At 40.2% G+C, this 12,139-nt stretch overlaps 1 protein-coding gene across 1 annotated transcript; it reads right to left on the reverse strand.

The window, feature by feature from the left end:
* Positions 1 to 3,456: 3,456 nt before the first annotated feature.
* Positions 3,457 to 8,264, reverse strand: GPR6 (G protein-coupled receptor 6). The gene is made up of 3 exons (XM_021008064.2): positions 6,585 to 8,264; positions 5,701 to 5,890; positions 3,457 to 5,123 (listed from the first exon to the last, which is right to left on the reverse strand). Exon 3 carries the CDS (start codon positions 5,102 to 5,104, stop codon positions 4,025 to 4,027), a length of 1,080 nt encoding a protein of 359 aa, XP_020863723.1. The 5' UTR covers positions 5,105 to 5,123; positions 5,701 to 5,890; positions 6,585 to 8,264; the 3' UTR covers positions 3,457 to 4,024.
* Between the last annotated feature and the right edge of the window lie 3,875 nt (positions 8,265 to 12,139).

Here is a 12,139-nt window from a genome sequence, read left to right on the forward strand (position 1 = left end):
TTCCAAGAATAGGAGTTAGCTCTACCATGAGCTGCTGGCATTCTCTTCCCTTGTTTCCCTTGTGACTAAGGATGGAAGCAGATAGGAAGTTATGAGTATAGTATATGGTTCTGGAACTGAGTTTTCTCTTTGCTAAATTAACTGACCCTTAGAAGAGACCGAGCTTGCAACCTTGGCCCCATTACGTTATGTTCTAACTGAGTAAACTGGCTCCTACAAAAATCTTTGCAATGTGATAGTCAGGATGGAATGATAAAGAAAAGTGTATTTGATTTGAAATTAAGTTTCATTGCTTGAACATTATGTTTCTGTTTTTCAGATTCTATCTTAACTATTTCATTTTGATGAATTGATTACAACATTTCAGACCCTACAAAGGCAGCTGATCTCAAAGCCAGAAAGATCTGATTTTAAGTCCCTTCTCTGATACACACTGGCTGTGTGGGCCTTGACAAGTCACTTAACCTCTAAGTATTCTAGGGAACTCTCTAAGGCTAGAAGTTGCAGAGAAAGTGCCAAGTTTCATGAAAACACAGATCCAATCCCTATCTCCTATCCCTTTTAATACACTAGGAATCCCCTCCTTGGGCAATACTACTTTCAGATGGCCAAATGACTCATTTTCCCCCATATTTGAAGTGGCTTGGAATCAGGGAGATCTGAATTCAAATTCTACCTTGGATACTCTGCTGTGTTACTCTGGGTAAATAACTTAATCTCTCTAAGCCTCAGTTTTCCCACCTCTTGTTATGGGTGAGGTGGTGTGACTCAGGCTAATCCTAAAATAGTTTAGGTTAGATATTAGAACAAAATGAGACACTTAGAGTTCATTCAAAAGTTAACAAGAGGGGACAGCTAGGTGGCACAGTGAATAGAGCTCTGTCCTCGGAGTCCGAAGAACCTGAGTTCAAATCTGACCTCAGACACTTAACACTTACTAGCTGTGCGACCTTGGGAAAGTCACTTAACCCCAATCACCTCACCAAAAAAGCAAAAAAAGTTAACAAGAGGAAATTTACTTAACCATAGCAGGAGAAAGATGCTCAAGGAGGGTAATTATTGAGTACACCTCAATTTAATCTAGCTGAGCCAAATTCACATCATTTTCCACTAGCCAAGCATCCAAAAGGGTACTCTTCATGTTTGTTTTGTATTTAGGTGATGAGAAAGTGATGTCAACAGCCTGAGCTTTCCAGTCCCTTGAATCAATCAAGTTTCATGGATGGACTCAATACTTTTTAACAAAAAACTAGTTGTATGGTGAATGGGATTAGGATATTGCTTCTACTATACCTATTAAATAAAGATGAAAATAATGGCACCTAACTCATTGAGTTGTTGTGAGAATCTAATGTAATAGTGGAGAAAGGAACAAGCATTTATTAAGCCTACAACATGCCAGGCATTTTTGAAATATTTAATTTGATCCTCATATCCATCCTTAGAGGTACATGCTAAATTGTCCCTATTTTAAAGGTGAGGAAACAGAGGCAGATAGAAGTTAAATGACTTGCCCAAGTTACAAACTTAGTAAGTATCTGAGGTGAAATTTGATACTAGGCTCAGCATTTTATCCACTACATCACCTCATTGCCAAATGTGGAGCTTTGTAAGACTTGAAACACTTGAACCACAAGCTTTTATTATTATTGCATTTCCAGGGCTTTTTATGTCATGCTTATGATATTGTTGAATTGAGACAACTGTTTAGGAAGGAAGATCTATGCTCAAGGATCAATCTTCTTCTTTTAACTTCATATTTTTGGGATTTCCAACCATTTCTGTTAGGCCTGTGAATGAGATCAATGGATAGAGACTGCCGAAGGGAAGATTTCAACATGATATGAGGAAAAATTTCCTAACAATTAAAACTGATCCACAGTAACATAGGCTGCCTTCTGAGGTGATGGGTTTTCCTCCCTGAAAATCTTCAAATGAAGGTTATATCAGTATCTGATGGAGGCCTTGTAGAAAGCTTCCTTATTTAGGCAAAAATTGGACTACAGGGCCTCTGAGGTAATTTCCAATTTTGAAATTTTGATAAAGTATAATGATATGAAATAACCAGAAACCAGATTCTTTGATCTATATCTTAGTACTTTGGTTGGAAATATTATTTGGATTCTGGTCAAATTGCTTGCTAATGTTAGGGTATTTTTGCTTGATTGTAAGATATTTTTCTGTAATTAAAAATGTCCCATGGCATTGGCCCTCTGTTGTCCTCTGTGTTCCAGCTCTGGTTTTTCCCCCTCTTTGTAAATTTTGGCAAATGTAGAATAAGAGCTGACATTCAGTTCCTTTGTTATTTTAGCCCACTCCTTTAGCTGTTAAATGGATAGAAACAGTGCTGGATGCTGTGATTTAGGCTAGAAAGATGAATTCTTTTGCAGCAAACAACTTGATAAATAAACAAGAATATTTATCTTCCAGGGTCCAATTTTATAGAAAGTATTAAATGTAAAAGTGTTTTGAGTTTCTTAGGAACAAACTGCTTGTCCATGTCATTGTGTACGTTTTCTAAAATTTAGTAATATCAGTGATTCCTTGGATTCACACAGGCTCTATGCCCTGAACACTTTCAGAAGATACAAGTTCAGAATTGTTTCCAGGTTTAAAAAAATCCCTAGTGTCTTCAAGACTTTTTTGGTAGGTACACGGGTAGCCATTTGACAAATAATTTCTACAAGCAATTTTAGAAATGTCAAATGAACTGCGGTCTGAAGTGTTTTGTACTTAGTGACTTTCCATACCTCCCTGTTTCTACCACCTTTATCTAGTGCACTAAATAATACCTTGGAATCCTGACCTAGAAGAATTGATTTATTTTTCAAGGTTGAACAATCTACTCTTGTAGGACCTAGCCATCATTACTCTATTAAATCAATATGGACTTCGAATACTTTAAATTTTCCCCAGACAGATTGGAAGATGACAGCTGCATGAGAGAAGAATGTGTTGATATTTGTGTCTTGCTTCTCAATAGCTTGTTCCAATACTCCTCAACTTAGTACTTAATCAACAACCCCATAAGATTTAAGAATTGATATGCAAAAGAAAGGACTTTTGAAGCATCCCTTTGGAACTATACAAAGATCATTTAGAGGAACTGGTAATGTCATGTGTACATGTGAGGAGAGGGTTCGTGCATAAAAATTGTCCTCAAATATTTGAAAGACTGTCATGCTATCTTGGAAAAGAGTGGATTTCTTCTATCAAAAGGTTGCCAAGGAGAGGCTGGATAACCACCTGTCTGGTATATTGTGGAGGTAATTCCTTGATCCAGCAGGAACTAAACCAAGCAACCTTTATAATTCTTTCCAACTCTGAGAATGTTTGATGTTATTATTACCTGAGTGTGTTATGTTTGATTTATCTACCATAATTAAAGAAAAACAAATAAAATTACCAGGACCCAATATTCCTTTAAAAATATCATTAGATGAAGACTGCGGTACCAAGCTTTTCAAAATATTTTAATGAATCAAATTTAAAATATTGGGTTTGCAATTAGACACATACACAAATACACATTTGATGTATTTATTTGTGTACAAAATATGTTGTAATTTATCGATGTGTGTGCAGCAAAATATACTATCACATACAACAAAAATACAACATTTTACTTTCTTTCCCCTGCTTTCCAACACGGCAACACTGTTTTGGCAGTTCAGCAGCTAGAAATAAAGTGCTATAATTAAGCAGTATTGGAATGTCTTCACTTCACAAATGTGATGTACAATTTTGGTATACAACCACATGTTTTTTCACAGAATTGTAAGCTCAATACCCTGAACACTCAGAGGATACAAATATTTGTATATATCTACATGAATATATACACTGTATATATAAAGTGCTAACCTGAAGCATGTTTTCTTGGTGAGCTTTTGTGTTGGTTTAGGGTTTTGTTTTTTTTAAAGAGACTTTCACACTAATGGGTCTAGAAGTTCATCAACAGGCACTGCGTAGTTCACCAATGTTGTCAACTTGTGTAGTGCAGGGATGAGAAGAGAGGACCCTTTCACACGTCACTGGGGGACCTAGAGCGGAAGTGCACTTTGGACTGGAAACAACCACAGAACAGGAGCCACATGGACCTCTGGATCTCCTGGTTCCTATAGGCATAGATAATGGGGTTAATCATGGAGTTGTAGGTGGCAGGGAGCAAGGTGGCATACGTGTACACTGACGGATACTCATGACTGCCCACCACACAGTAGATGGCGAAAGGGAGCCAGCTGGCTCCAAAAGTCCCGAGGACTATGGCCAGAGTGCTGACCCCCTTTCTGGTGGCTACGTAGTGAGGTGGGGCAAGGAAGTGCTGCTGCAGAGCGATCTGGTGAGCGTGGCGGCAAACCACCTTGCAGATGCGAGCGTAAAGGTGCAGCATGATGGCGAAGACCACGAAGAAGGAGGTGGACAGTAGCGCCACGTGGCTGCGAGTGAGCGGCCGGACCACACTGCAAGAGGCACGGTCAGCTAGGCAGTTCCAGCCAAGCACTGGCAGGAGCCCCAGGCATAGGGACACCCCCCAGGTCACCGCCAGCATAAGATGGACGCACAGTAGGGTCCGCTCTGAGTAGTAAGTGAGAGCGTTATAGAGCGACAGGTAGCGGTCCACTGTGATGGCCAATAGGCTGCTGACGGAGGCAGTAAAGGAGGACACCAGGAAACCCACAGTGAGCAAGCTGACGGTCTCAGAAGGAATCACATACTGGAACACGAAGTTTAGGATGAGCCCGCAGCCAGCCAGCAGGTCAGCGGTGGCCAGGCTCCCCACCAGTACGAACATGGGCGTGCGCAGCGCTGGAGTGGAGGAGATGATGGCTACCACCAGTGCATTCTCACCAGCGATCACAGTGCCGGACACACACAGCATCACATCCCACGGATTGATGGCCGACAGAAGCAGCCCAGGCGAACCCGCCGGCAGCTGCGAAGAGAGCTCCAGGGACCCATTGGCGCCATTGCCCAACTCCGCACTCCCAGGGGGCAACCATCGAGTTGTGTCAGATGCTGCTGCTGTCGCTGCTCCTTCCACAGCAACCGCTGCTGCATCCACAACCCCTGAGTCGTTTAGGGAGGTGGTACTCAAGTTCATACTGGCCCGGAGCTGCAGTCTGCACCGAAAGAGAAAGACAAGTGTCAGGTGTGCAGCTCAGGATGCCCCGGAAACTTCCACTAAGAGAAGTGACTCTCCTAACCCTAACCTATTCCACCCGCGAAACCCAAAGCACAGAGGGAGAGAGGACATGGAAAGTGAGAAAATACGCACTCATATAACATTTTCATTTCCTCGTGAAAACTGATAGTGTTCATGTTCACATGCACATATGCTAATCACGTGTGTGCAAGCCAATATACATGCAGTGCATACACGTGTGGACATATACACGCAGGAGGGTGGCCAATTGTAAAAACAAGCTGGTGTCTGCCACTTTGCAGGCCGAAAACAGCACAGGCTCAGTGGGTAGTGGACCGCTGTCCATGGTGCTGACGAGCAAAGTTTCTGATACAGTGCACTAAAAAGAGGATCCGAGCTCCGGAGCTGAGAAACCAAATGGAAAACCTGGTTTTCCTTCTCAGGTTTCTGGAGGAGCAGGATGAAAGGTGGCAATGGATATTTACGTTAGCATATGGCACTCTTATCCCCTAGCCCACCCTCCTAAACTCTCTCACGGGGGTTTGGACACTTACCTGGGCAAGTTAGGAATGCGGAAGCTCGTTTTGCATGGGGACTGCTCTCACATAAGTCGCCTGAAGCTCCTGCTGTCCGCTCAGAGGGTGCTTGTCTTGCTAATGACTGGTTCAGAGTGTGAGCAGGAGGTAACGTGAGCCTGAGCTCACAGTAATCGTAGGTGTTTTGCTTTGCTTCCCGCTCTCAGCTCTCCGTGTGTGAGCGAGAGATAGGAGAGAGAAAGGGAGAGTGAGAGAGAATGCCCTCTAGGAAGCTGACAGACAAGTCTCTGTGACGTCAAGCAGTAGAGCTTTGGATCTGAGAGGTGCAGTTTGGTCTCTTGGCCGCGCCCCCAACCCTTTTCTCCCGCCTCCCTCCAGCAGAATAACAGTAGGTTCAGGGATTGGGAGAAGCTAAAGAAGTGGCTCTGGTATACAGAGTGGATGCTCCAAGAACCTCCAAGAATGAGGAGAGGAAGAAAAGAGGGAGAAAGGCTGTGATGTGGGCATCGAGGAGACAGGGTGAACTGGAAGTATTCATAGCTTAAAAACAATAAGGAAAGAACACCCAATCGTGTGAGAAGGAAAGGAGAATGAGGAGGCAACAGGAATTCGGGGGTGATGAGGGCAAGAGGAAGATAAAGTTAGCTGAAAGGTAGTTCTGACTAAATACATACACACACACACATATACACATTCATACATACATATATACATAAATACACACACACACATATATGGAGAGAGAGAGAGAGAGAATTAATATACATATTGCATAGCCAATGAGGAACCCTGAGGTTAGAGACAAACTAGTAAGAAGGAGGCTGAGGAAGAAGCATTGGCCAGTGATGTGGACAAAGTAGGTAGTATGAAGTAGTGGAGATTCCAGATGGGAGTTCGGATACCTGTTTCTTTGTACCAGCTTTGTTGCTAACAAACTATATTGCCTTGGACAAGGTACTTCTCTTTGGGCCTCACTTCCTCATCTGTAAAAGCAGAGGATTGGATATGATGATCTCTAAGCCATTCCAGACCTAAAATTCTTTGTTACAGAAATGTCCCATATAGTATTTGGTTTGGGAGCAATACAATTTATTCATGGGGAGAGGGAGAGGAAAAGACAGATGAGGGATGGGGGAGTTGTGTAGAGAAGAGAGATGAAGATGGTAGGACACTTTTAAGAAAAACAATTCATTTTAATGTCACCTGTGCTAATTCTCAATTTAGAAGAAGGAATTGTGCATTGAAGATTTCAGCAGGTTTTCCCTTGCTGAAATGTTCCACAGTTTCGCCAGATGATAGTGCCCTTGAAACTTACTCTTTAATTAAAGACCAGGATTGTATCTTATGAGAAAAGAAGAAAACAGCAAAATGTGATTTACTTTCTTGGCAACTGACTTGTCCTGTTAATTATTACCCTATAAAGCAAATTACAGCACTAAAATAGTGATAACTCAGCTGTAGCAGACCAAAGGAGGCAGGAACTTTATTTTCAGCCACAGATGGATTATCCATGCAGCTTAACGGTGTTTCCTTTGTCAGTAAAATAAACTTATCAGACTTTTTTAAAGCAAACCCTCCAATTATGGAGGTTGTTGGAGAGGTGGCTTGGTCTACTGTGTACCTTGTTAATTTGTCTTCAAGAAGACCTGGATTAAAATCCTACCTCTGGCACTTACTCTCTCTGTGACCATGAGTAAATCACATAACCTCTCTGAGCCTCAATTTGCTCACCTATAAAATAGAATAGAGTATACAGCTTTCAGGATTGATTTGAGACTCAAATGAGATAATGTATGTAAAGTGCTTTCTAAACCTTAAAGCCCAATATAAATGTAATTTTTACTACTTTTAGATGTATTAGATAGGAATAATTTCACATATGTTGAATATAATTAATTTCATTTCATAATGTATACTTATGTCATGTATTCTTCATGTCCAGTTCCAATTATTTTCTCAAAGGAAGTAACCATGATATGAAGACTCCATGTAGTTTACAAATCTTTGGGTTCTCTCAGTCCTCATTGTTGATCCATGTTTACCAATAAATTTTTCACTTTCTTCACTTATTCCCACATTTGAACTGGAATAATGGAATTTCAAAATGCATATTGATTTGATTTGGAAGGTCTTTAAACTTTATAGAACATCTCTTCATTCTCTGCAACAGATATTGGTACATAAGTTATAATTATTTTCACAAGAGGTTTTTTTTTGCAAACAATTATTGTGAGTATTGCAATATGAAATGACCAAAAATCTAATGAAATTATATTCTGTGCCTGCAATTGCTCTGCTGTTTCCTTCATTTTCCTCACCAAGGAGGACCCATGAGCCATACTTCCATTTAGCCACAACTTCCGTCTTCTGGTTTCATTTATAGAGAGAATGCCAAGATTAATATAATTTAGTGCTTATAGTAGTATGCTCATTCATTGGTCCTTGGATCTTACATTTAGAGTACCAATAGCTAAGTTAATGTTTACAGATTGTCTAAAAACTGGGTAATTCTTAGCATTTTCTCACCCCAGAATATATGTATATGTATACATGTGCATGTATAAATATTTATATGTATGTACAAATACATATACACACAAACATGTATATATGTATATATATATATATATATACATACACATATATATGTTTATCTTTATATATGTGTGTGTATGTGTATCTTAGACAAACACTGCAATTGGAGAATGAATTGGACCTGAACTGGCTAGGAGGAGAAGACAGGGCTAGATTGACTTTGGAAAATTACAAATTGCTTTTAATTACCCCAATATTCTCTCCCTGACTCCCAATCTTCTTTCCATCATGAGTCTTTTGAAATTGTCTTAGATCATTGTATTGCTGAGAAGAGCTGTCTATCAAAGCTGATCATTGTGCAATGTTGCCATACTATGTACTGTGTACAATGTTCTCCTGGTTCTCACTTCACTCAGCATCAGTTCATGTAAGCTTTTCCAGGTTTTTCTGAAATCCTCCTGCTCATCATTTTTTATAGCACAATGGTATTCCATCACATTCATATACCACAATTTGTTCAGCCATTCCCCAAATGATCCCCTCAATTTCAAATTCTTTACCACCACAAAAAGAGCTGCTTTAAATATCTTTGTACATGTGAGTCCTTTTCCTTTTTTATGATTTCTTTGGGATACAGAGCAGCATTGCTGGATCAAAGGGTATGCAGAGTTTCATAGTCCCAAATTGTTCTCCAGAATGGTTGGATCAGTTCACAACTCCACCAACAATGCATTAGTGTCCCAATTTGCCCACATCTTCTCCAACATTTATCATTGTCCTCTTTTGTCATAGTAGCCAATCTGATAGGTGTGAGTTGGTACCTCAGAGTTGTTTTAATTTGTGTTTCTCTAACCAATAGTGATTTAGAGCATTTTTTCATATGACTATAGAAAGCCTTAACTTCTTCATCTGAAAATTGTCTGTTCTGATCTTTTGACCATTTATGTTTGTGTAATTTCTGTTGAATATTGTTCAGGTGATGTTGCTCTGCTAGACTGCTAGATGTGACACTGTTCTGCTGGGCACATCATCTTGGCTATACACTTTCAGGTGTCCATGGTCCCACTGGACAGAAGTAGCTTCTGGATTAAGTTGAAGTCCTTAGCCTTCTATTCCCCATGAGAATGGTGGACTCAGTTCAAAATCTAGGGATTTTTTTTTAAAAAAGCTTTTTAAAGAAAATAGCTACCTCAGTCACAGACCAGTATAAAATGTTTCTTTCAAAATACTCAGACTCCCTCCCCACATATACAATAACCTGTTTTATTCTCTTCATTTTCTATGTTATGAGTTCTCTCATATATCTAGGAATTTCTTAACCTTAGGTACCAACCTCTTTAGAACAAGGAGCAGAGGTTCAAGTCTGTCTTTTTCAACTAAACTTCCAGGTACAATGATTTAAGTCTTTTTTAAAATTTTTTCTTTTACTTGCTTAATATAAATTTATTTATTTTTAGTTTTCAATATTCACTTCCACAAGTTTTTGAGTTCCAAATTTCTCACCCCTCCCCCACCCCAAGATGGCATGCATTCTGAATACGCCTTCCCCTGGTCTGCCTTCTCTTCTATCTCTCCCCCCTCCCTTCTCTTATCCCCTTCCCTTTCTATTTTCCTGTAGAGCAGGATAGACTTCTGTACCCCATTTCCTGTATTTCTTATTTCCCAGTTACATGTGAAAACTTTTTTTTAAAACATGTGTTTTTAAAACTTTGAGTTCCAAATTTTTTCCCTTCCTCCCTCCCCACCCACCCTCATTGAAAAGGCAAGCAACTCAATATAGGGTGTACATGTGCAGTTATGCAAAACACTTCCTTAGTAGACATGTTGTGAAAAACTAACTCTATTTCCCTTAATCCTATCCTGCCCTCCCATTTATTCTATTCTTTCTTTTGACCCTGTCCCTCCTCAGAAGTATTTGCTTCTGATTACCCCCTTTCCCAATCTGCCCTCCTCTCTATCACCCCCTGCTCTCTTGTCCCCTTCTCCCCCTATTTTCCTGTAGGGTAAGACAGATTTCCATACCCAATTGAATGTGTATGTTATTCCCTCCTTAAGCCAAATCCTATGAGAATAAGATTCCCTCATTCCCTCTCACCTTCCCCTGTTTCCCCTCCACTGTGGAGACTTTTCTTTTCTGTTTTTTTTGTGAGATAATTTACCCCATTCTACCTCTCCCTTTCTTCTTCTCCGAGTATCATCCTCTCTCATCCCTTAATTTTATTCTCCAGATATGACCCCTTAATCTTCAACTCACCCTGTGCCCTCTATCTATCTATCTATACATACATACAATTTTTTTCCTTCAACTACCCTAATACTGACAAAGTTCTCATGAGTTACAAATATCATCTTTCCATGCAGGAATGTAAACAGTTCAATCTTAATAAGTCTCTTATGATTTCTCTTTCCTGTTTACCTCTTCATGTTCCACTGGAGTCCTGTATTTGAAAGTCAAATTTTCTGTTTAGCTCTGGTCTTTTCATCAGGAATGCTTGAAAGTCCTCTATTTCACTGAATGACCATTTTTTCCCCTGAAGGATTATACTCAGTTGTGCTGGGTAGGTGATTCTTGGTTGTAATCCTATCTCCTTTGCCCTCCGAATATTATATTCCATGCCCTGTGGTCCTTTAATGTAGAAGCTGCTAAATCTTGTGTTATCCTGATTGTGTTTCCACAGTACTTGAATTGTTTCCTTTGGCAGCTTGTAATATTTTCTCCTTGACCTGGGAACTCTGGAATTTGGCTACAATATTCCTAGGAGTTTTCCTTTGGGGATCTCTTTCAGGAGGAGATCTGTGGATTCTTTCAATTTCTATTTTGCCCTCTGGTTCTAAATATCAGGGCAGTTTTCCTTGATAATTTCTTGAAAGATGATGTCTAGGCTCTTTTTTTGATCATGGCTTTCAGATAGTCCAATAATTTTTAAATTCTCTCTCCTGGATCTATTTTCCAGGTCAGTTGTTTTTCCAATGAGATATTTCACATTGTTTTCTAATTTTTCATTCTTTTGGATTTGTTTTACAGTGTCTTGATTTCTCATAAAGTCACTAGCTTCCAATTGCTCTATTCTAATTTTTAAGGAAGTATTTTCTTCAGTAATCTTTTGGACTTCCTTTTCCATTTGGCCAATTTTTCTTTTTAGGGCATTTTTCTCCTCATTGGCTTTTTGGACCTCTTTTGCCATTTGGGTTAGGCTGTTTTTTAAGGTGTTATTTTCTTCAGTATTTTTTTGGGTCTCCTTTAGCAAGCTGTTGACTTGTTTTTCATGATTTTCTTGCATCACTCTCATTTCTCTTCCCAGTTTTTCCTCTACTTCCCTTACTTGCTTCTCAAAATCCCTTTTGAGCTCTTCCAAGGCCTGGGACTGATTCATATTTTTCTTGGAGGCTCTCGATGTAGGAGCTTTTGTTGTCTTCTTGTGGTTGTATATTTTGATCTTCTTTTTCACCAAGGTAAGATAATATAGTCTGACTCTTTTTGCGCTGCTTGCTCATGATCCCAGCCAATTACTTGAGTTTTAAACTCCTTGTTAAGGTAAGAGTCTGCTTCCAATGTGGAGAATGTATTGTCCCAAGCTTCAGGGGTTTGTATAGCTGTTTTCAGAGATACTTATAGGGACCTGTAAATTTTCAGTTCTTCCAAGGTGGTATGATAAGGGGCGAGGTGTTTACTCCTTTCCTGGCCTGTGACCACAAGTATTCCTTTCTGTCCTGTAACTGTGAGGAGGGGTTCCTCTCCACAGCCACTACAAGCTCCACCACGCCAGCACTCCTCCTCACCCCAGCACTGCAGCCCAGAACTGTGACCCAGATCCACACACAGGCAAAGCAAGAGATTCCTGCCTCAGCACTGGCAATCCCTGCAGTCCCTCTCTGATCAGCCACTGGATTCCCCCTCAGTCTGGCGCACCCCCCCCCCCCG

The sequence above is a fragment of the Phascolarctos cinereus genome, unplaced genomic scaffold (genome assembly GCF_003287225.1).
Source record: "Phascolarctos cinereus isolate Bilbo 61053 unplaced genomic scaffold, phaCin_HiC Scaffold_5;HRSCAF=322, whole genome shotgun sequence".
In the NCBI taxonomy this organism is placed as follows: Eukaryota; Metazoa; Chordata; class Mammalia; order Diprotodontia; family Phascolarctidae; genus Phascolarctos; species Phascolarctos cinereus.

Excerpts from the sequence above, each read along its gene's own strand:
- GPR6 (XM_021008064.2), bottom strand. The coding sequence starts at position 5,104 with ATGAACTTGAGTACCACCTCCCTAAACGACTCAGGGGTTGTGGATGCA.